This window comes from Gracilinanus agilis, chromosome 3 (genome assembly GCF_016433145.1).
Source record: "Gracilinanus agilis isolate LMUSP501 chromosome 3, AgileGrace, whole genome shotgun sequence".
Taxonomy (NCBI): Eukaryota; Metazoa; Chordata; class Mammalia; order Didelphimorphia; family Didelphidae; genus Gracilinanus; species Gracilinanus agilis.
The window spans coordinates 138,765,367-138,789,134 of record NC_058132.1 but is presented as its reverse complement, the minus strand read 5'-3'; the positions used below and the strand labels follow the sequence as shown (position 1 = coordinate 138,789,134).

General features: G+C 35.7%; 1 protein-coding gene across 1 annotated transcript in view; it reads left to right on the top strand.

Moving 5' to 3' along the window:
- Positions 1–23,768, top strand: part of MTUS2 (microtubule associated scaffold protein 2) — a 465,717-nt gene that overhangs the window by 5,202 nt on the left and 436,747 nt on the right. The window contains 2 exon segments of the mRNA XM_044666108.1: positions 680–920; positions 2,281–2,343. Coding sequence (XP_044522043.1) covers positions 680–920; positions 2,281–2,343 — 304 coding nt within the window.

Here is a 23,768-nt window from a genome sequence, read left to right as displayed (position 1 = left end):
ATGGGAAAAATACTTATCTTAAATTTTGAGGAGAAAGAGAAGTTTTGATCAGACTTTCCAGGGAATAATTACCTTAATCATAGGAGAGAAAAGTAAGAGGAAATATCTGCTATACAGAACAAGAAGGGCTAATTCAGATGCCTTCAACTTTTTTAGTCATTTAGAAGCAGCAAGGCTATCCAACAATACACTTCATTTGTAGCTTTCAAAAGAAACCCACTCTTCCTGGGTAACAGTATTGGCCAGTCCTGGCTTAGTTCTTTGCCTACTGATGGGCTGCTATATTCTTTGTATAGACTGGTAAAGTGCATCTGCTGATTGAAAAGGCTTCATGGCCATTGAGATCTCTTCAGTAACAGAGTAAGTTTCCACAATTAGTTTTTCTGATCATTTTTCCTCTTTGTTTTAACTCTATGAATAAGCATTCCCATGCCATCTCCTGATCTCCCACAAAAGACCCTGAAGGTAGAAAACTTGTACAATGATCCTTATGTCTTCTTAAAATAATGTGTATACTCAGTCACAGTATTCCAGAACTGGGAAAGCCCATTTAGAACATTTTATAAATGAAGGAACTTTGTAACGTGCCACACAGCTAATTGGTAGTAGAACTGAAAACTAAGACCCAGACTTTGTGACTCTATTGTATTTATTCTTCTAATTGTTTCTTTCTCTGCAGGTTACAGACAGACCTGGGAAAGAAGAATTCTGTTCACCCCCCTATGCCCACTATGAAGTACCTCCAACATTCTACCGATCTGCCATGCTTCTTAAACCCCAGCTGGGTTTGGGTGCGATGTCCCGGCTGCCATCTGCCAAGAGCAGGATTCTAATTGCAAGTCAGAGGTCTTCAGGTACTTCTCTCCATCCGCCAGGACCAATTTCAAATGCTACCAATCTCTATCATTCTGATCCTTCAGGTAAACACTTAAACAATTGCTCTTGTTGATATTTTTAATGAGACTATATTAAACAGAAGTAACTGAGATTATTAAAAGCTACTGACACTTTAAGAGAAATTTTTTTCTCAAAGTTGTACCTTCTGCGGGTTATGTTACTAGCTCATGCTCATCAGTTCCTTCCCAGTTGCAAAGCATTGGCTTACTGTTCACTGTTTAGTCTTAATATCTTCCCCCCAAGAATTTTTTTTAATTCTAATTTTCAAGATTGTGGCAAGTACTTGCTTATACTTTTAAACTATGAGGTAATCAGTGTGGGCATCTCCCACTATGGACAGTTTGGTATCTCATCTTAGGGTCTCAGAGAGTTCTCCAGGCAGATTAATTGATGTATATTTCAACATCTTTTATGTATCACTTTTATTAGAAGTTATTGAAATATGGCATAATACTAGTTATTATTTCTTATCCACGGGGCCATAAGATCATAGATCTAGAGGTAGGAGAGATCTAATCCACCCTCATTTTATAAATGAGGAAACTGACTTACAAAGCAATTGTAATTTGCCCAATTTCCCACAAAATAGTAAGAGGTAGAGCTGAGATACAAATTCTGGTCTTTTGACTTTCCTGAATGCAATATTGAGGTTCTGAAGACTCTTCATTTATTCAGACTCATAGTTCTGAGGCCCCATTCCAGAAATCTACTAGAAAAAGTCAACAGACCCATAAATGCAAAACAAAAAGCATTTGATAAAACATAACAAAGTAGTTACAAAGTTTTAAAATCTTGTAATAAGCCTTTTTTCAGCCCCTTAGCCTGGAACTATCTCTCTCACCTCCTTTGACTACAAGGAAGGCTTTGAATCCTTATCCATTCATTCCCTTGGCATCTTCAGACCTGTGGGAGAGGGGCACAGGTGTTTTAAGTCTACACGCTGATGCCAGAGCTTAAAGCACGAGATGTGTTGCCTACTAAATTCCCCTTGTAGCCTTGACTTGACAGGGAAAAAAGCAATGTTCACCATCACCATCTGTACAAAAGTCCTGGCTTTTTCACTACTCTGTAACTCAGGTCCTGCATACCTTCATTCCCAGGTTTCATTTGTTCCTCTTCTCCCCAGGCTCCTATAGAATCTGTGTAAAGGGGTGTAGTTAGGTGGTGCAGTGGATAGAGAGCCAGGTCCTTGTTTTTCAAAAGCACTTTACAAATATCTCATTTTATCCTCATAACAACCCTGGGATGCAGATGCTATTATTATCCCCATTTTTGTTATTCAGCTGGTTTCCGTCGTGTCTGACTCTTCATGACCCCATTTGGGGTTTTCTTGGCAAAGATACTGGATTTTTCTTTCAAAGATACTGCCACTTTCTTTGCCAGCTCATTTTACAGATGAAGAATTGAAACAAACAGCGGTTAAGTGACTTGTCCAGGGCTATACAGGTAATCAGTTTCTGAGGCCAGATTGGAACTCATGAAGATAAATTTCCCTGACTTCAGGTCTGGCACTCTATCCTTTGAGCTACCTAGCTCCTCCATCCCCATTTTACAAATGAGGAAATTTAGGCAAATAATTCCTGACTCCACGTTCACCTAGCTGCCTCATAGATGAAGGTGGAAGTGTCAGGGATTTATATAGGTCCTTGTACCATAAATTTCAATATTTGAATATTTACTCTCTCATGGTTCATTTAATGGAGGAAAAGGAGTGCTACTTCACAATGCATCATGGTTGAAGAAACACAGAATGGCTAGATTTGAAGAATGAACTTTGGTTGAATTTGTATGAATTTCAATAATGAAAAATGGGTTACTTTTTTTTGCTATCTGATATACCTGCTAAACATTCTGGAATTTGATTTATAAAGTCATACACATCAGAATTAAGCATGGCAGGCAACGGGGGAACTGTGAAATGGCTAAGAAATATGTTAATACAAGCTTTAAAATTGACTGCATTTTTTCATATTTCAGTATTTCGGGGATCTGTGCTTTTGCCAGTTCTGCTTGCCTTTCCTTGACACGATCATATACTCTTTCTAATTTTGTAGACAAGTGTTGGAAGAGATTGTAGCCAAAAAGTCATCATTCCATGGCCCCTTTGCTGATGAGCACGTCTGATGAACATAAGTGGGTCTTTGGATAGCAAACATACAGTCATAAAATATGATTAGTGATAGAGTTAGAGGCAGAAGGGACCTTAGAGGTCATTTAAATACAGTTCATTCTTATATCTATGTGGAAACTGTGGCCAGAAGTTAAATGACTTGTCCAAGTTCACACAGGTCAAGACAAGATTTGGATTGAGGTCTTCTAACAAGAAAGCCAGCACTTAGATCTTGTACCTCACTGGGATAGCCTTCAGGAACCCAGTATTGTCTATGTGCTATAATGGAGGCATCAACAATTTTCACATTTTTATTACATTTATTATAGCTATCAATTTCTATCATTTAGTATTTATTACTAGCATTAATGTAGTCCTTTGGATAAAGCATTCAACCTGGAGTTAGAAACACCTGAATTCAAATCCTTAGTCACTTAATACTTGTGTGATCAGCAAACCACTTAACATAACTGCCTTAATTTCTTTATCTATAAAATGGAGGGAATAATAGTAGCCCGTATCTCTCATAGTAGGTGTGAGGATCAAAGGAGATATTTGTAAAGCACTTTGTAAATCTAAAGTTCTATACAGTAATGAACTATTATTATTAACTCTTATTATCAATATGTTAATTTAACAAACATTTTCTGAGCAAAATATACAGTGCTAGTTGTTGTGGTGAACATGAAGACATATCACCCAAACCTACAAAGAATTTACAATATTGCTCAGATAAGACAAACGTAAAAATCTATAACGCAAGTCAACATGTGTGAAATGTCCTGTGAGAATTTAAAATAAAATTGCAAAGGGAAGGAGGGTTACTTCTGGCTGGGATAGTCAGGGGAGTTATTGTGAAGGTGGCTTTTGAGCTTGCTCTTGAAGAATAGTTGATTTTCCAGAAATTAAAACAAGGGAAGAAGATATTCCAGGTAGATGGAATCAGAAACAAACCAAAGATTGGGTGTTCAAAGAACTGTTAAATTAGCCTGAATGGATTCAATTTGTGTTGTGGAGAAGCAAATGAAAAGGGAAGGATTTAGACTTAATTCGGTAGGTAATAGGAAGCTATTGAAGGCTTTCGATGAAGGGAGTGAAACGCATAGACCTTTTGTGTTGTCTGTGAGTCCTTTGGATCCATTTTCAGAACCATATTTTTAAATAATTGGAGGAAATGCTAAAATTTCAGTTGGAACTTAGTGAAAATAAAGATGTCATTTTTTTCTGATCTAATTTATAGGCAATTAGGGGGTACAGTGGATAGAATGCTGGCCCTGAAGTCAAGAGGACTCATCTTCCTGAGTTCAAATTTGGCTTCAGATAATTTCTAGCTAGCTGAACTTGGGCAAATCATTTAACCCTGTTTGCCTCAGTTTCCTTATCTGTAAAATGAGCTGGTGAAGGACATGGCAAACCAAACCACTTTAATATCTTTGCCAAGAAAACTCCAATTGGGGTCATGAAACATTTGAACAACAACAACAACAAAATTTATGCACTGCTTTAATCTCTGGTCCAGAAAGCCCAGATAAAGGACCCCTATTTTTGTTAAAACTTACCTTCCATCTTAGAATCAATACTAATTTTTGATTCGAAGACAGAAGAGTGGCAAAAGCAAGTCAAATGGGATTAAGTGATTTGTCCAGGGTCATACAACTAAGAAGTATCTGAGGGCAGATTTGAACCCATCTCTAGATCTGGCTCACTCTCCACTGAGCTACCTAGCTGTCCCCAGGAACCTGTTTTCAAGGGGCATCTTAAAAGTCTTTCAGGAAGTAGCAAAGGGCAGCTTCTGTATACATTAAGGCCTTGGCAGGACTCTATAAATTATGGATCAAAGATGACTATTAAGGTGAGTAAAAGAAGACAGGAAAGTCTTTAAAAAGAATTCTGGCACAGTACCTAGTATGGTTATTTGTACATAAATATATCACAGATGATTAGTAAAGATGTGTTGAATGAACAAATGAATGAATAATGGAACTAAATAATTGCAGGGGAGGTTGGGCATCTAGTTGGCTGGAAGATAATGAAATAGAAAAGCAACCCTACAGGAGTAAGTGCCTGATGTCTACTTAGAAAGATGAAGGGAGAAAGAAAAGAAGAGATAAGAAGGGGCTGGAGGTTTGATTTCTACCTAATTTCTACCCATTTCTTCCCAGGATCAGCAAATGATGGCAGCTTCTGTTTGCATTATGGTTTGGCCAGAGTGAAATAATACGGATTAGTTACCGGAGTAGGCTAATATGGAATTAAATAAATTCAAGAAGCTTTTACCAAGTGGCTTCCATGTACAAGGCATTGTGCTACTCTCTAGAGAATGCAAAGATAAAAAGGAGCTTATGCTCAAACAGGGAGACTGCTATAGACAAATTAGGATAGAAAATATATGCAAAGTAGTTGGTTGGGAGGAAGGAGGAAAGGATAGCCCCAAGGACTAGAGGAATGGTATTTGAGTTTAGTGCTGGGCTTAGAGTCAGAAAGACTTATTTTTGTGAGTTCAAATCTGGCCTCAGATTCTTATTAGATGTGTTATCCTAGGCAGGTCTATTAACTCTGTTTGCCTTAGTTTCCTCATCTGTAAAATGATTTGAAGAAGGAAATGGCAAACCACTCAAGCATCTTTGCTAAGAAAACTTCAAATGTAGTCACAAAGAGTTGGAGATGACTGAAATGATTTTCCAACAAAAATGGAAGGAAAGAGCAAAAATTGTTATAAATAAAGCTTCACTAAGGAGCCTGAAACAGATGAGCTCCTGGTGACTGAGCCACCAGAAAGTAGACATGGAATTTTGCCTAAGCCATTAGCCACAGAAGTTAGCCATAAATTAGCCACCATCAATCACTGAGGATTACAACTAAGAATCTCACTTCCCAAAAATATGGAAGGGGAGGAGAAATGCAATGAACAATAAAAAGTATGCAGTATACATCATGTTTGTTTCTGCCAGTAGCAAATAAGAGCTTTGTATGTACAAATAGAAGAATGTATAAGAAGTGGAGGAATGTTCCTCTGCTCTCCATTTGCTTATTACAAAGAATGAATTATTCCTTCAAAGAATGGAAAAAAGTACTTCAAAAGGAAAAAAGGAGTAGAAAAATCTGAAGAAAATTCTATTCTGTGTCAGTAGTCTGGAGGGAAGAAGAATGTGTTTGAGTAGGAAAGAAACTAATGAACATTTGGAATTATGGAATGAATAATAAATGAAAGAAAAAACATTTATTAAATGCTTATTATGTCAAGTATTGTACTAAGTTCTGGAGTTACAAATATAAAGGCAAAGATTGTCTCTACTTTCTTTTTTAAATAAATTTGTTTCCTAAAATTTTGACTTCCACATTCTTTCCCACCCTCCCTCCCCTATCTCCTTCTACCCTCCCTTAGTTAGTAAACAATTTGGTGTTTTATATATGTATATGTATATATATATATATATATNTCTCCATTTGCTTATTACAAAGAATGAATTATTCCTTCAAAGAATGGAAAAAAGTACTTCAAAAGGAAAAAAGGAGTAGAAAAATCTGAAGAAAATTCTATTCTGTGTCAGTAGTCTGGAGGGAAGAAGAATGTGTTTGAGTAGGAAAGAAACTAATGAACATTTGGAATTATGGAATGAATAATAAATGAAAGAAAAAACATTTATTAAATGCTTATTATGTCAAGTATTGTACTAAGTTCTGGAGTTACAAATATAAAGGCAAAGATTGTCTCTACTTTCTTTTTTAAATAAATTTGTTTCCTAAAATTTTGACTTCCACATTCTTTCCCACCCTCCCTCCCCTATCTCCTTCTACCCTCCCTTAGTTAGTAAACAATTTGGTGTTTTATATATGTATGTATATATATATATATATATATGTGTGTGTGTATACACACATATATTATTTTCCCTCTCATATACACATGTGTATATATGTATACATACATATGTATATGAACATATTTATAAAATATATACATATATACCTGCTATATATAAAAAAGAAAGGAAAAATAGTATGCTTCCATCTGCATTCAGATTTCCTCACTTCCTTCTCTAAAGAGAAATTTTCTATTTTCTATTAGTCCATTGGAATTGCCCTGGATCATTATATTGCTGAGAATAACTAGGTCATTCACAATTGATCATTGTACACTATTCCTGTTATTGTATATACAGTGTTCTCCTGGTTCTGTTCACTTTACATCAATACATATAAATCTTTCCAGATTTTTCTAAAAACATCCTGTTCATCATTTCTTGTAGCATAGTAGTATTCCATTACAACCATATACCACAACTTTTTCAGCCAATTCCCAATTGATAGACATCCCCTCACTTTCCAATTCTGTGCCACCACAAAAAGAGCTGCTATAAATATTTTCATACAAATAGATCTTTTCCCTCCACAATTTTAAAATCTCTTTGGGATACAAGCATAGTAGAGGTATTTCTGGGTCAAAGGGTATGAACAGGTTTAGAGCCCTTTCAGTATAGTTCCAAATTGCCCTCCTGAGTGCTAGGATCATTTCACAACCCCCCTAAAGTATATTAGTGATCCAATTTCCCCCATTCCCTACGACATTTATCATTTTCTTTTTCTGTCATATTAGCTAATTTGCTAAGTATGAGGTAATACCTCGGAGCTGTTTTAATTTGCATTTCTCTAATAAAGATTGATTTAGAGCATTTTTTCATATAACTATTGATAACTTTGATTTCTTTATCTGAAAACTGCCTATTCATATCCTTTGACCGTTTATCAGTTGAGGAATGATTTTCATTCGTATACATTTGACTCGGTTCTCTAAATATTTAAGAAATGATGTCTTTGCCAGAGGAACTTGTAAAAAGAATTTTCCTGGCTTTCTGTTTTCCTTCTAATCTTGGTGGCATTAATTTTGTTTTGCAATGCTCTTTTAATTTAATATAATCAAAATTATCATTTTAATCTCATAATGTTCTCTGTCTCTTTTTGATCAGAAATTCTTCTCTTATGAATAGATCTGACAGATAAACTTTTCCATGCTCCCCTAATTTGCTTACGGTATCACCCTTTATGTTTAAATCATATACCCATTGGGGCCTTATCTTGGCATATGGAGTAAGATGTTGATCTGTGCCTAATTTCTACCATACTTGTTTTCCAGTTTTTCCAGCAGTTTTTTTCAAATAGTGACCTCTTGTCTCCAAAGCTTGGATCTCTGGATTTATCAAACACTAGGTTATTATAGTCATTTGCTACTCTGTATTATGTTCCTAATCTATTCCTAATCTATTCTACTAATGCACCACTGTATGTCTTAGCCAGTAACATTGTCTTGGTGATTAGATGGTCTCTACTTCCAAAGAAAATACATTTTTGTTTGAGAAACAATAAATTTAGGGACTGTGTTAAGAAGGCACATTTTCATTTGTAAAGTTACAGAAATGGTAAATAGAAGCATAAAAAGAGGTTCGAAACAACCTTTCTAGTAGCAAATGGCAACATAGATTTAATTATGGTTCCAGAACTGAACATCAATGATAGGTAAAAGGTACATAACCAGCATCATGATGGCTGCCAAGAAGATGGTCTGGGATGGAACCTACCTAAATATATAATTATAAATTTTAAAAATGAGTCACTCACTAACCAGAACAGTGAGACCTCAATATAGGGTTTCTGGATGCTCAACAGGCCTGGTCTCTAGTCTGAGCACCAAGGTGGCCAACAGGAAGAAGACTTGGGGATTCCTAAGAGTTATGAGATTCTTCCCATAAAGCAGAGAACTGAAGAGCCATAAAACTGCACATACCCTTTCTTCCAGCAACACCACTACTCAGTCTGTCTCCCGAAGAGATCAAATATAGGGGAAAAGATCTACGTGTATAAAAATATGTATAGCAATTCTTTTTGTGGTAGCAAAGAATTGGAAACTGAAGGAGTATCCGATTGGGGAATGGCTGAAAAAATTGTGACATATCGAATACTATTGCAGTATAAGAAATGATGAACAAGATTGGAAAGTCCTGGAAAGATTTATGTGAAATGATGCAAAGTGAAGTGAGTAGAAAAAGGACCACATAGTAACAGCAATAATGTAGGAGGATCAACTGAGAATGATTTAACTATCAGCAAAGTCAGGATCCAAGACAACTCCAAGGGACTCATGATGAAATAAGCTATGTACCACCACACAAGAAACTAATGGAGTCTGAATGCAGATTGGAGCCTACTATTTTTCACTTTATTCCTTTCACGAGCATTTTCCCTTTATAAGTATCATTGTCTAATTTCACAACATGCTAAACACGGAAATATGTATTGCTAGATCTACACGTACAACCTATATCATATTTACCTGCTGTCTCAGAGAGGGAGAAGGCCAATGAGGTGGGGAGAGAACTCGGATTGCAAAATTTCAGAAAATGATTATTAAAAATTGTAAGGGGAAAACTAGGTGGCTCAGTGGATTGAGAGCCAGGTCTGGGAAGATCTCCCAGGTCTGGAAATCCTGGGTTCAAATTTGACTTCACACACTTCCTAGCTCTGTAACCCTGGGCAAGTCACTTAACCCCCTCATTGCCTAGCCCTTACTGTTCTTCTGCCTTGGAACCAAAACATAATATTGATTCTAACATAGAAGGTAAGAGTTTAAAAAATTGTAGCTACATGTAATTGAGAAAAAATTAATTAAAAAAACAGAAACAAAATTTATAAAGTAGACAACTGTATCCCCTGAGAAGGAAGCAACCTGTGTTTTGAGGAATAATGGTAATGTCCCTGCTGGAGAAAGTTCTTTGTGTAGAAGTGCACCAAAAAAACTGTAAAAATAATAATAATAAACCAACAAACAAAGAAACATAAAATGTTTCTAAGGTGAACCCTCAGAATGTTTTAAAATTGTTTGAGCTCCTTTTAGGACATGCTGGCTTAGGGTTCTGTTTTGATATTCAGATGAAAAATGTGGATCTGAAACTTAGGAGAGAAGTGAGGGCCAAAGGTACATATTTAAGTATCAACCACATAGGAGTGAAAGAGATCACTGAGGGAGAAAGATAAGAGAAAGGGAAGAGGACAGAACTTTGGGGAATGATTACATTAATGGGACAAAAGAATTATAAGGAACCCACAAAGGAGAAAAAGGAGCAGAGAGACAGAAAGAGAACCCAGAGGATATAATGTTAGAGAAGCCAAAAAGGAAAGTATTTAAAAGGTGCAAGTATTCAACAGTCTTCATTTCACAGTTAGGAAAACTAAGTCTGCAAAGTTAAATGAGTTTCCTAGGAATAGGTGAAAAACAAGGTCTTATGATGCACATCACTTTTCCTTAAGCCATTTTGCTGGATAATTAATATTATTAAAAAAAAAAAAAGATTGACCATAACACTACTTGGTACTCTCCAGTAACACTACTTTATAAAAATACAATATAATAAAACCATGCAGAGAATTTTAAAAAGAATGTTTTAATTAATTTGATTGATTAATTTTGTTATTTAAGTAGGAAGTATATTATTTATTTAGAATGGTGGACTTGGAGACAAGAAGATCTGAGTTTGAATCTTGCGTCAGACACTAGCTCCTTGCTCCTTTATAAGCCCCTTAACTTCTCAGTCTTAGCTTCAACTTCTGTAAAATAAGGATAATAATTATATCTATAACCCAGGTTTATTTTGAGGATAGCATGAAATATTTGTATGTAATTTTGGAAACCTTAAAGCTTTGTATAAATGCTAGCTGTTGTTATTGTTCTTCTTTTTAAAAATACGTATACTGTAAGATACTAAAGAAAAGAACATTGTTCTCTTTGTGCCTTGCACATACATAATTAGCTACTATATTAAAGTTTAAAGTTTTAAGATTTATGATGATTAATGTAAAAGAGAAAGGAGAGAAAAAATTTTGAATGCATTTTATAGACTCTTAGAAGCTACATTTCTAGTACTTTTTATTCACTCATAATTGTAGAGGGGGTGATAAACTCTAGCTAAGAAATATATGAAGTAAATTAGAAATAAACATGCATGGAGCAGCCTAATTCTTGAGGGGAGGTGGTAGGAAAGAAAAGCGCGATCTCTAACTTTCCCACTCTCTGAACAATGAGTATATTAATAGGGAGGAAATATACTTATCAGTAAGAATTCCCTGAAGCCTGCCTTATTGAATGTGACACTCACCAATAATCATCTCTACAGAGATGGACATTTCAGCCATACCCCACTGTTTTATGGGTCAGCACAAATCTAGTAGCTTTTCAAGGAGCTGACCTTTTTTTTATCTATTTGCCATCAACCAGCCTTCCTTATTTTGACAGGATGATTTCCTCACGTCTGTTTGCTCAGCTTTTAGGCAAGTAGAGCAAATGAACAAAACACAGCTTAGATAAATAGGGAAAGCACAGACAGCTTGGGTGAAAGGACTGAGCTTCAGAAAGTTCCCACTCCTTCAAGGTCAGAAGGGCCACCGTAGTTAACTAAATCACATCTTGGACGATGGAAGTCCAATAGAGTCGGCCAGTGGAAACCGGAGTCCTAGAGGCCAAACTATGACTAAACTTGAAGGCTGTGTGATGCAGTGAGAATTCTCTGGCAAACTGATATATCCTGATGGCCTGACACAGCCATCTTTTAGTCACTCGGGCTTGAGATTTAGGAATTACTTTTGACTCCTCTCTACCAAGAGCTCTTCAACATGGAATATCTTTGTGGTATATCTTAGTTCCTTCTCCCCATTCCTGATGCCACTAACCCTAATTCAAGCCGTTTTTTTGCATCTACTTAGACCAATTTCTCCCTACCTCTGGTTTCTTCTCTCTTTCATTCACATTATGCCCTATTAACAGGTTAATTTTCCTTAAGTGTGGCCCTGATCAGGCCACTTCCTTCCTCAAAAACCTACACCATGGTCATCTTTCACATCAGAGTATGTGGTTTTATTTTGGAGTTTGGGTTATATATGAGTGGGCTCTTACAACAGGGCCCAATATGGAAGGGTGTTTTGCATGACAATAAAAATAAAATCCAAATGGAAAAAAAGACTTTCACAATGTCTACTAAGTAAAGCCATCGTATTCAAAAGCCCTTCAAATGTAGCCCCCTCCTTCCTTTCCAGCTTTCTTATGTACCCTTTACTCCTTAATAGGTACACTTCAGTCTCTTGTTGTTAACAACATTTATTCATCTTCCTCGAGGCTGAAAAAGCATTCTCTGGACAGGGGGGGCGAGGTGAGGGGGGCTCAGAGCCCCTTGCATTGTGGCTTGAGCTAGGATGGGCCATAGTCACTGGGGCCCGACACCTTGTGCTTCTTTGTCTACATTGGGACTGGGTGGTGAACTGCAGCTTGATGGCCACCAGCAGCTCCTGGATGTTCCATAACAAGACACTCCATCTTCATGCCTTGACTCTGGGCATTTTCTCTGACTTTCCTGCATGCCTGGAATATTCTGTCTTCTCATCCCCATCTGACTCCCTTGGCTTCCTCCTCCTCCTCCTCCTGCTACTACATCCCAAATAAAATCTCCTCTTCTACAGAAAGCTTTTCCCACCCACTATTCAATCTAGTACCTCTCTTAATTATTTCCTGTTTGTACCAGTTTGCTTCCTGTCTCCCTCATTATATTGTAAATTTCTTTTACCTCTTTTTGCATCCCCAACGATGACCACATATAGCCTATATGACATAGAGCAGGCAGTGAATCAATATGTTCATTGACTGAATTTAGCCTGACATTCTGGATTCTTTATAATTTGATCCCAAGTTACTTGAAGAAACAACAACTTTTCTCTCATTAGTCTTTTTTACAACCCAACCAACATTCAATCCAAAATGATCTATTTGCTAATTCGATGGACATCCCATTCCATCCCTCTTTTCTTCATTTTTGGTCATGTTATTCCACCCATCCAGAATGTCCTTTCCCCATCATTTTCATCTGCCCTTATTCATGATCCCTTCAGTCAGAGGAATACCTTTTCTGTCTTCTGGACAAAGGTTCTACTTTATATCTCTCTCTTAGTAGTTGAATATTTAACCTAGTCTTTTAGATATTCTTACATATAACTTATTTTCCGTCTTACTCTCAACTTCTTGGTGAGAGAAAGATTGTGAATTCCCTTTTTACATGTCAGGATCAATGCCTTATACATAAAACTTAATGGGCAGTAATAAGAGGTGGTAGATAAAGAATTGGATTTGAACAGACTTGGGTTCAGATTTAGCCTGAGACACTGACTACTCTGGCCAAAACCAAGTTATTTAGCCTCTCAAAATTTCAGATTTCTTGACATGAAAATAGGTATTAATATCTTTATTTACAAAATGAAAATGAGTATTAAGTGAATTACCTCCCAGGATGGTCATGGGCAAATCACTTTTGCAATTTTAAAATTCTACATCAATATGAATTGTTATTATATATGAGTGTCTTCATTTTCTTTTTTTTTCCACAGACCAGTGGTTCATATCTAGTTTTTGTTGGCTAAGAAGTATCTATTAAAATCAAATGATCTTATTTGCATATTTAAATAGATACTGATGTCGTAGGGACAATCCTACATCACCTTTTCTACCCCAAGGCACCATGCCAAGGGTTCAGGTCCACACTTCCTTTTGTCTGGACTAGTGGAATGCTAGTTTCTTTTTTTTAAAACCCTTTCCTTCTGTCAGAATCAATACTAAGTATTAGTTACAAGGCAGAAGAGTGATAAGGGCTAGGCAACTGAGGTTAAATGACTCACCAAGGGTCACACAGCTAGGAAGTATATGAGGCAGATTTGAACCCAGGCTTGCATGCTTAATATTCCTACATGACTGAGAAAATTTTTTAAAAAAGATTATCATTCATACCATTCACACCTAAAAACTGAATTATATCAGTTTTGAAAATGAACTTCTCTCACTACCCTGAAGCAGCAATATGGTAGTTAGTTTTGTATTTAGAAATATAAGAGTAGCAGGGATGTTTTCATAATTTTCAGAGATTATGCATTCTTCATAGATAATTTTTTGTATTGCTGCTAGAAAGTACATATATTTATGCATATATATATATATTTCCAAACTTGATTAAAGCTTTCATTTCATTTGTTTTTTAATTAAGGAATTTAGCTGTTTAGATATTAGATCTCCAGGCTTAGCTCTCTATTCACTGAGCTACCTCATAGCCCCAGAAGAGATTCTTACTTGGTGTGTCCCCTCTATCACCTGTCTGCCGCAGAGCTGATGAAATGATTTTCCTTAATCATAGGTGTGACCACATCATTCCCCTGATCTATAATCTTCAGTGGCTCCCTGTTGCTTCTAGTATCAAATACAGAATCCTTTGCTTGTCATTTAAAATGCTTTAGAAGCTCACCCCAACCTAATTTTCCAGTCTTATCCTATATCACTCTCCTTCATGCCATGATCCAGCCAAACTAATACATACTCCTTGTTCTTCACAAATTACTCCCTACATTCTGACATCTTGATTTTTCACAGACTCATCTCCAAACCTAGAGTGCATATCCATCTCACTTCCACATCTTATAATCTCTAGTTTCCTTATATCTCTGATTAAATGCCAACCTTTTACCTGAAACCTTTCATGGTCCTCCAATTGTTAATCCTTGTATTTATTTCGTATGCATCTTGTATAAATTTATATAGTGCCCCCCAGTAGAATATAAGCCCCATAAGGGCTGGATTGGTTGATGGCTGCGTCTGCATTCCCATTACATAATATAATTTCTGGTATTATAGATTAATAAATACAGGCATCCTTTCCACATTGCAGGAGTTAGGAGTGGAGTATCCCCATGATGTGGAAAATCTACAAAGTTTTTTGACTCCTCCCTTTGTACCAGAAAAGTCAGAATTTTTTATTTTTCTTTTTGAGGTATTTATAGTACCTTATTTTAAAATTTGAGTGAAGTATTTGGTTGTAAGCTATAGATAGATCAATGTTAACTAAAATATCATGTGAAAAAGAACATTTAAAATATGAAATAAATATGAAAAAAATTTAAAATGAAACACTATGTTGATATAATGCAACAATATACACATATTTCATGCATTTTTGAGTTTCTAAACTTTTTCTGTCATCTGTTGACCTTTGCCTATCATCTGTGGTTTCTGCAAAACTCCCCCAAAATCCCCATTTAATTTCTTATGCTGACCTACAACATATCAAAACCACAATAGGAAAAGTCACAGTGTAGAAGGAATGCCTGTACTTTGCTGAATGACTGATTGATTTGTGGCCCAAAGCACATCAAATAGTGTCTGTTACACCTGACAGAGCTGTGTCATTTTGCATTTGCGTCTGACGCTAATTATTGTCATTTAAAGAAGGTTTTTCTGAAAATAAAACTTAACAACAAAAAAATTTTTTTTAACTGAATGAAAGGTCCAGATAGCAAGACAATACCTCCTTTTGTGAGAAGAAATAACTTGAAATTTTTTGTCTCATTAAAATATTTGTGCTTGTGGGGAAAAAATTAAGTTCTTGATGTGCAAAGAGTCCCCCATATGACTGTGTACTTCTGTAGCTATCCCAAGGACATGGATAAAATAATCTTCAAAGCTTTCTTGCCATTTAGTTTTCACTTTTCTTTAATGTTACTCAGGGCTGAGCACAGTGGCAAATGAGAAGAGCCTGGAAAGTCACTTAGAAGTGATGTCCTATAATTTCATTGCTTCTGCCATGTTAGCTGAGAGTGAATCCACTTATTCTTTAATCTAACAAACCTGAGTTAGAAACCCTGAAATCCTCCATTTGTGAGAAAAGAGAAAACTTTTTTCCAGAAGGAAAATATTCAGTGCCCTGAAAAGAGAATTTGAGATCTTTGAGTCAGTAAATGATTCCTAGATATATATTTCATAGTTGAGAGGGGAAAAATACCGATTACAAGTGCATTTAGAAATAGTCATGACCTCTGTTTCTGATATAGGCTGAGTTCATCATCTAGGGAGAATGTTAAAGAATGCAATTCAATATTTTCCTCCCTTTCTCCTCATCTAAAGATGGTCCTCCTCTCCAAATAATAGCTGTTCTCTACTCTTTTCCTTGAGTAAAGAAATTGCATTAACATAATGTTTCCAAGGAGGTTCCAATAATATAACTCTTCGTTCCCCACACACATTCATAAATCTGTTTTCTATTCAACTCCACATTATTCCTCTTCTGATCTTTTCTTAATGTGAGGCAGGTTACTTTCCCCTTTTTGGAGGAGGGGGAGGGAAGAATGTCAGAGTAAATTTGAAATTGTAGGGGATTGCCTGGAAGGGCAGACCTATCGGGCATCATAGAATGAGGATGGAGGAGGAGCCTTGGGAAAGTGGGACTGCAAGAGGATGTAAGATGTCTTATGAGACAGGAAGAGACTCGGAATATTTCCTGTGAGAGAATTTTTACTAAATAGTTTCTGCCTAGAGATGAATTAGATGGACAACTTTAACCGTGTCATATATGAAAGTTAGGGGGAAAATATTATTGTTTCCTTTTGTGTGTTTGTGGGTTAGAGGCTTTAGGTTCAGAAACTACATTGCTTCATTTTTTAAATTAAAGAAACACTGTTTAATAGGAAGCAGATTGGGTTAGGAATCAAAAAGTCTGAGTTCTCTTCATGGACTATGATGATTACTAGCTGTGTGACCTTGAAAATTATAGATTCTTGAAATTAGAAAGGACGTCCATAGAGGTTGCCATCAATACCAGTAATTCCCAAACTATGGGCCAAATAGTGGGTGGGCTCTGAAATTCTTATATGTGATCTTTAAATTAATTGTAGAGATGAAAATTAATATTCAGTAACTAAGTATTATATTTTGTAAAGTTTAATAATAAACTAACATAAAAAACTGGAGCGAAAAGGTGCTAAACTTCAGCTGTACTCGTGAAGAAGAGAGAGAGAGGGAGGAGCTACAGAACTTATAAAACAATAACATGACCACACAAACGTGGAGGCCCAGGAGAGATTAAAAGGAATTTTGGGAAATACTAAGGGACTTCTGGGGGATGAAGTCTAAGGTTCAAAATCTACATTTATACATAATATAAAAAGAGGGCAGCTTGGTGGCTTTGTGGATAGAAAGCCAATCCTGAGAAATGTGGCCTCATTCACTTCCTAGCTCTTCTTCCCTATATTTTACTAATCTGAGTCATGTATTCCTATTTTTGTGTGCCTATGTACACAAATATGCATATATACATGTGTTATATATATATATATAGCACCATCTATTATGTATATATTTATTCAGAAGTATTTCATGTAAGTCTCTCTTCTTGACATACATTGTTACTCAATAGCCTTTAAAAATTAATCTATATTTTTTGGGCATAAAACTTATCTATCCACAATGGTGATAAAGACTGAAGATATATTTTTGTAGGAATACATTTACCAACCACTCAGCTAGAAGAATGTATTAGATAGTGAAGTCCAGAAGGAAGGTCACTATGAATTTGACAGAGTCTGAGGTCATTTTTGCTTTCTTAGGATAAAATACTTAGTCAATACATATCCATATTCTGTGTGTTTTTGTATAAATAACCAAGTCCATTAATAGTATTGGTATCTTCTTTCTTATTTACCATCATTGGCAAATTGGTGGACATCTCCTTGGCTATTTTACTTTTCTTCAGCTGAATAAATGAGATTATTTTAGTCGTATTTTTATATTGCTTAACTTTTGTCTTTCCATTGCTTTTTTAATTCTTTAGAGACTGTAGTAGTCTGTGAGTTGCAGTATTGACAAATAAGAAGAATATTGATATTAAAAAAGATAGGCCTTTGTTTCTGGAAGACGTTTGAGGTTATTAAAAGTAGGGCACATTTTCTAGACAGCAATATAGTTCACTGTGTTCTTCCTACTTACTTCTGAGAACAGTTAATTCTCCATCTTTCTGTCCAAGATCCACATACTTATGGATCAACTTGTTCATCGAGTAACATTCCATAATGTAGATGATAGTCATTCTTTATCCATTTGTTTTTTCCCATGTGAATAGTTAGGCCCAACTCTTTTGAATGATTCTATAAATTTGTTAATCAATCCATTGAGAAGCAGTTATTAAGCACCTACTATATTCTAGGCACAGTGCTGGAGATAGAGACAAAAAAACAACAAACCAATTTGTACTTTCTCAATAAGCATTCTTCCATTTAACTGAAGAAGACATTTATATAAAAAAGTACATACAGAATAAATACAGAATAAATACAGAATAAGCATGAGGTAGTTGAATACATCAGAAGGAAAATACTATTAGTTGTGAAAATTAAGAAAAGAATTAAGTGGAAGTTGATGGTTGAGTTGTATATATATTTTATTTAGTTAGTTAGCTTTTTTTAGTGATAACTATAAACTTTCTTTATTTCCCCAAATAGAAGTTGTCTTCTCACCCTCAAATTTCTCATAGTATTTCTGTACTTATCAAATCTTGAATTACATTATATTTGTTTCTTTTTTCTTTTTTAATTTTTAAAAATATTTTCCCATAGTTACATGTTTTATTTTTTAAATTTTTTTTGGATTTGAGTTGTATATTGAAGGAAGACAAGAATTCTGGGAAAGGAAGGAAAGGAGGGAGATATTGCTCCAAAGTAGCCTGGAGTGGAGATGCATACTTCCATGTTATCTTTTTCTGTCCCACTATGTATGTAGAGATGTCCCTTTTATTTGACGTTACATCAGTGAAGGTATAGGCTGAATATCTAGTCCCAGCCATATTTGTGATACAATTTGCTCCTAATTGTTGCTCCTAATCATAAGAGGGCATAACCATCTGATCGCTAACACTTTTTAGATCTTCAAGCAAACTCAAAGGAAACAGATATTGGAGGTGGGAGTGATGAGTATGGAAAGATGAAAGAGGGCTTGGCAGATGGAAATGGAATTAAAGGTGATCTCCCTTGGCCTCATTGTGAGATCAAAAGCATGCCAACAACTGGCCCACTGGTTATTGAGAAAAGGGTCTAACAGTAAAAGGGTCAAGAGGAGTGGCTTCCAAGAGAAAGGAGTGAGGGTAGTGGTGACATGGAAGGGAGATCTGCCATATGAGCTATGCTTCGTAGATGTTGGCTACCCACTCTAGCCCATTAGTCATATAAGGTCTCTTAGAGCCTTTTAAATTTTAGTGCCCTAGGAAAAAGCTCTGGTTGTCCTACCTTGGACATTTCTCTATTTATAACTATCAAAAAAGTGGAACTGAAACCCTCAAAAGTGAGTGAGTTATATTTCAGTAGATTGGATGATCTATTGCTGCAGATGTCAAAAGGGAATTCTTCAGATATAGATTGGAATTGATAATCTCTGAGGTCTCTTTCACCTAAAAGTTTGCAATTCTGTGAACTCCATACTCTAGGGCAACACTGACTTTTCGACAGATCCATATGTATTTAATGCTCTACTTCTTTAGTGAAATATTTGTTTTAATTGAGAGCGATTTCCCATGCCCCTAGAATATTCTTGTGAAAAAATGTTCAACTCTCTGTAATTCAAAAGTGTATTAGTGTAATTTATGTGGTGGAGAAATGTATGTAAAATGATGTGGGAAGGTTTCCTGAAGGTTCCCCAAACATAACTTTCTAATTCCAGTCAATTGCTATGGAAAAGATTCTAATACTTTCAGATGGAAGCTGTTGAAGTGTCATGGAATCACCATTATGTAAAAGTATAGATGAAACTATGTAATTCTATAAATAGGATAGAAAAATCAGACAGCTCAGAAGAGTCAAGATAATTTTTGTTACCTTATTTTTTGCAGGTCTGTTACAATGAATTCTGCTTATTAAAATAATTTTATTTTGAAGTCTGACATACTAGAGACTCTCCTTCTGTCTAGCTACATTTTAAAACTGTACAAGGAGATAGTTAACAGGACTCTCAAATATAGACAGTTAAGTCAATGTGACGTATTTTGGTGAGCTTTTAAATTGGTCTGAAAGAATTTATATGCCTTCCTGAGCCAAGCTGGCTCCACTTAAAGTTAAATAAATGCCCATTATTATGCTAGGAAATTATTGAATGCCAAGATTAAGATCAATAGATATTTCAGAACTTGTGAATTCTGTAATTTTATTTATATGGAAACCTCTTCAGAAAAACTCACCAGCTTCCAACAAAACCAGTGATGATCTTTTCTAAAGCTAAACTAGACATGACTTTGGACATCGAACATACAGTCTATCAAAGACTCTAAACTTGAAGCCTTTCTTGGTTAGGTAGGATGGTCTGATGTTGTTTTGCCTTCAAAAGCCCATGGTCACTTCTAAACCAAGCTGGAGCATTTTCCTGTTGGACTCCATAGGCATGGAATAAAAGAGATTATGTAAATTTATTTTTCTTACTTTTGCTCTTTCTGTGCCAAATCATTTTCATTGTGTTATTTTATAATTCATGTTTTAAACATTTTCCTTAAATTTTGAATGAGCATGGTGACTGTTAAAAACCTTTTGTATTGAGGCTTTTCCTGTAGGACATAGCTCAAAGAGAAACAGAATGGCTTTCCACCCTTTCTTGTTCCACAGAATCTCAATTTTAGTGAGAAGTGATACCTTAATTCAGTGCTTCCCAAACTTTTTTGGCCTACAGCCCCCTTTCCAGGAAAAATATTACTTAGTGCCCCCTGTCACATACTATCACTGCCCCCTTACAGTTTATTCATTGCCCCCAAATGCACCTGTGGCCATCACTGCCACCCCCCCATCACTGCAGCACCCACCAGGGGGTGGTGGCGCCCACTTTGGGAATCACTGCCTTAATTGATCAGAAAAAATAAGGATTAAGTTCAATCTTGAGTCACATTCTAGAGATAAAGAAGTGATTAATCCATTTATATCATCTTATTTCCAATTTCTTTATTTTTAGGCATTCATTTTGGTCAATGTTGAGTTGGTCTCATGGGAGCTTAATTTTGACCAATGAAAACATGAAATTTTAGTCATGTCAAAGGAACTTAATTACCTTTTCTGAAAGATTTAATAAAACCTATTTGAGGGGGCAGCTGGGTAGCTCAATGGATTGAGAGCCAGGCCTAGAGATGGGAGGTCCTAGGTTCAAATCTGACCTTAGACACTTCCTAGCTGTGTGACCCTGGGTAAGTCACTTGACCCCCGTTGCCCACCCTTACCACTTTATGCCTTGGAGCCAATACACAGTATTGACTCCAAGATGGAAGGTAAGGGTTTTATAAAAACCTATTTGACTGAAGGTATGCCATAGCTAATTTATCTAGATTTTATCAAAGCGTATGACAAAGTCTCTCATTCTGTTCTTGAAGACAGTATCCAAAAATGAGGGTTCGAGGGGAAGTTAAGTGGCTAGATTTCCTAACTATTTGACCCTGGGCAAGTCACTTAAGCCCCCATTGCCTAACCCTTACCTCTCTTCTGCCTTGGAATCGATATTTAGAACCAATTCTAAGACAGAAGGTAAGAGTTTAAAAAAAATAGATGAGAGTACAAGTAATTGGATTAAAAACTGATCGAATGTCTCAACCCAAACAGTGGTCATTAATGCTTCATATAAGCTTGGAAACAAGTCTCTACTTCAGTGTTCCAGGAATCTGTTCTTGACCTGCTTATCCAGTTTTCAGGTGGCACATTGCTGGTATGAATAGCTAACAAACTGCATGCCAGAGTTCAGAAAAATTTTCACCAACTAAAACGCTGAGCTGACTTGAATAAATGCAATTAATAAATATAAATGCAAAATATCATACTTGGATACAAAAATCAACTTTAGAAGCATAAGCATAGAGAGAGACGAAGAATAGTTACAGTGGCATAGATTTGGGGTCTTTAGATGGACAACAAACTCAATATAAATCAACAGTACAATTCAAGTTAAGAAAACTGTCTTGGGCTACATTTAAAAAGGCACATCTTAGAGGACTAGGAAGGTCGCAGACCCTACAGTCTTCCACCTAGGTCAGACTACATCCAGAGCATATGTTAAGGACTGGTGGCCACATTTTGGCAACAATATTAATAGGCAATAAAACATCCAGTAGGTGGCCACCAGTTTCAGAAAAGGTGTTTAGATCATAAACAATGATGATGGTTCAGACTGGATGATCACTTGTTTTGTATATTGTAGAGTCAAACATTCCACATCACTCCCAAATGTAGCCTGAGCCAGGCTAAAATACAATTAGGAAATATTTAACAAAATAAATAAAAATAATAAAATATAATGAAAATAACAAAATACAACAAATAAAAAATTTTTTTCTTGTATAAAATAAATAAATATTGTGAAATATAGATAACATTATACTTTAAAAATAAGTTGATATGCAGCCTGCAGTGATCCTTACATATAAATCGATGGTCCCTGTTTCTTTCTGAATCTGACATGGTTGAATAAGGGATTTGTTTTTTAGCTTTGCCTTGTAGTAGTAGAAAGGCACTGATGTCTTTTCCACCTCTGAAATTCTGGAATTCTATTAACCTGCATTATATGGACATCCTTATCTAACAGCTGGTTTAAATGATCATCCTGGGCAGCTTGGAGAATTAAAAATAAAAAGAGGGGAGGAAGGGGAAGGAGATGCCACAAAGGAAGAACATGAAATTTAAGGAACATGTATGGAACGTGGGAGGAAGCTACTGATTTTTTTTTCACAGTAAAACCTTAGTAACATGCTGATCATATCAATGTGGAGTGACACAGTTCTTTTTTAGCAGTAGCTAGATAACCCACCTTCATTCTCCTTTCCCTGAGGCAGATAGAGAAACCCAGTTCCCATAGCAACGTAGAATCTCAGAGGGCAGGACCATGGAGAGTTGCCTCTTCTGATACCCCAAATATGGGTATGGGTATTTTAGCCTAACTTTTGCCTTCCAGAGGGCTATTTTAAAATATGTATTTCATCTGATTTTTAACAGTTTAGAGTTTTCCTAAAAATTTCTTCAGATAGTTCAAATTCACAATTTTTCTTGACTATATGGATAACAACAATAACAATTTCTTGGTCTACCAAAGTTCTTCACTTTTTTCTTTGTTGTGGACCTCTTTAAGAGTCTAGTGAAGCCTTTTGGTCATCTTCTCCAAATAATTTTTAATGTCTTAAATACATAAAACAAAATATATAGAATTACAATGGAAATAAATTTTATTGAAATGCAATCATAAAAATATTTTGAAATTTGCAATATGTAGTGGCAGGTCTGATAACTATATTAATTTTAAAGTAGTGATGAATTTAAAAAATATTTTGAGATATTTGCAAGAATTATAATTGGATATTAAAATATCTGTTATTTCTATTAGCGTCAATCTCACTGATCCTGCTAATACTGCTGTGGTTTTTTGCCTACACATATAATCTAAGGAAGTGCCAAATTTATTTTAATGAAAATAAAAACATTTTTTCTCCTCCAGTTTCATGACTTTCCCCGCCCCAGATCTGTTTATAAACCCCTTAGTTGTGAACCCTTTATTTAGAGGCCTTTCAAGGAATAAAAGGCAGCTATTGCTATATCTATTTCTTATTGACTGTTGCTGAAATGACAAGTAGGGCAGTCATTGGTAAGACATGTCTCCACTTTAAGTTATATAATATTTGAATTGGAAGGGATCTTAAATATCATTTAGTCTAACTCCATAATTTAAAGAGTAGAGAATATATCAGAATAAAGTGAGTTAACAGAAGAGCCAAGACTAAAACTTGGATCTCTCACTCCAAATCTTATACCGTTTCCATTATATTCCACTGATTTCATCAATTTCTGTTGATTCTTCTATACTGCAATTTATCTCTCTCTCTCTCTCTCTCTCTCTCTCTCTCTCTCTCTCTCT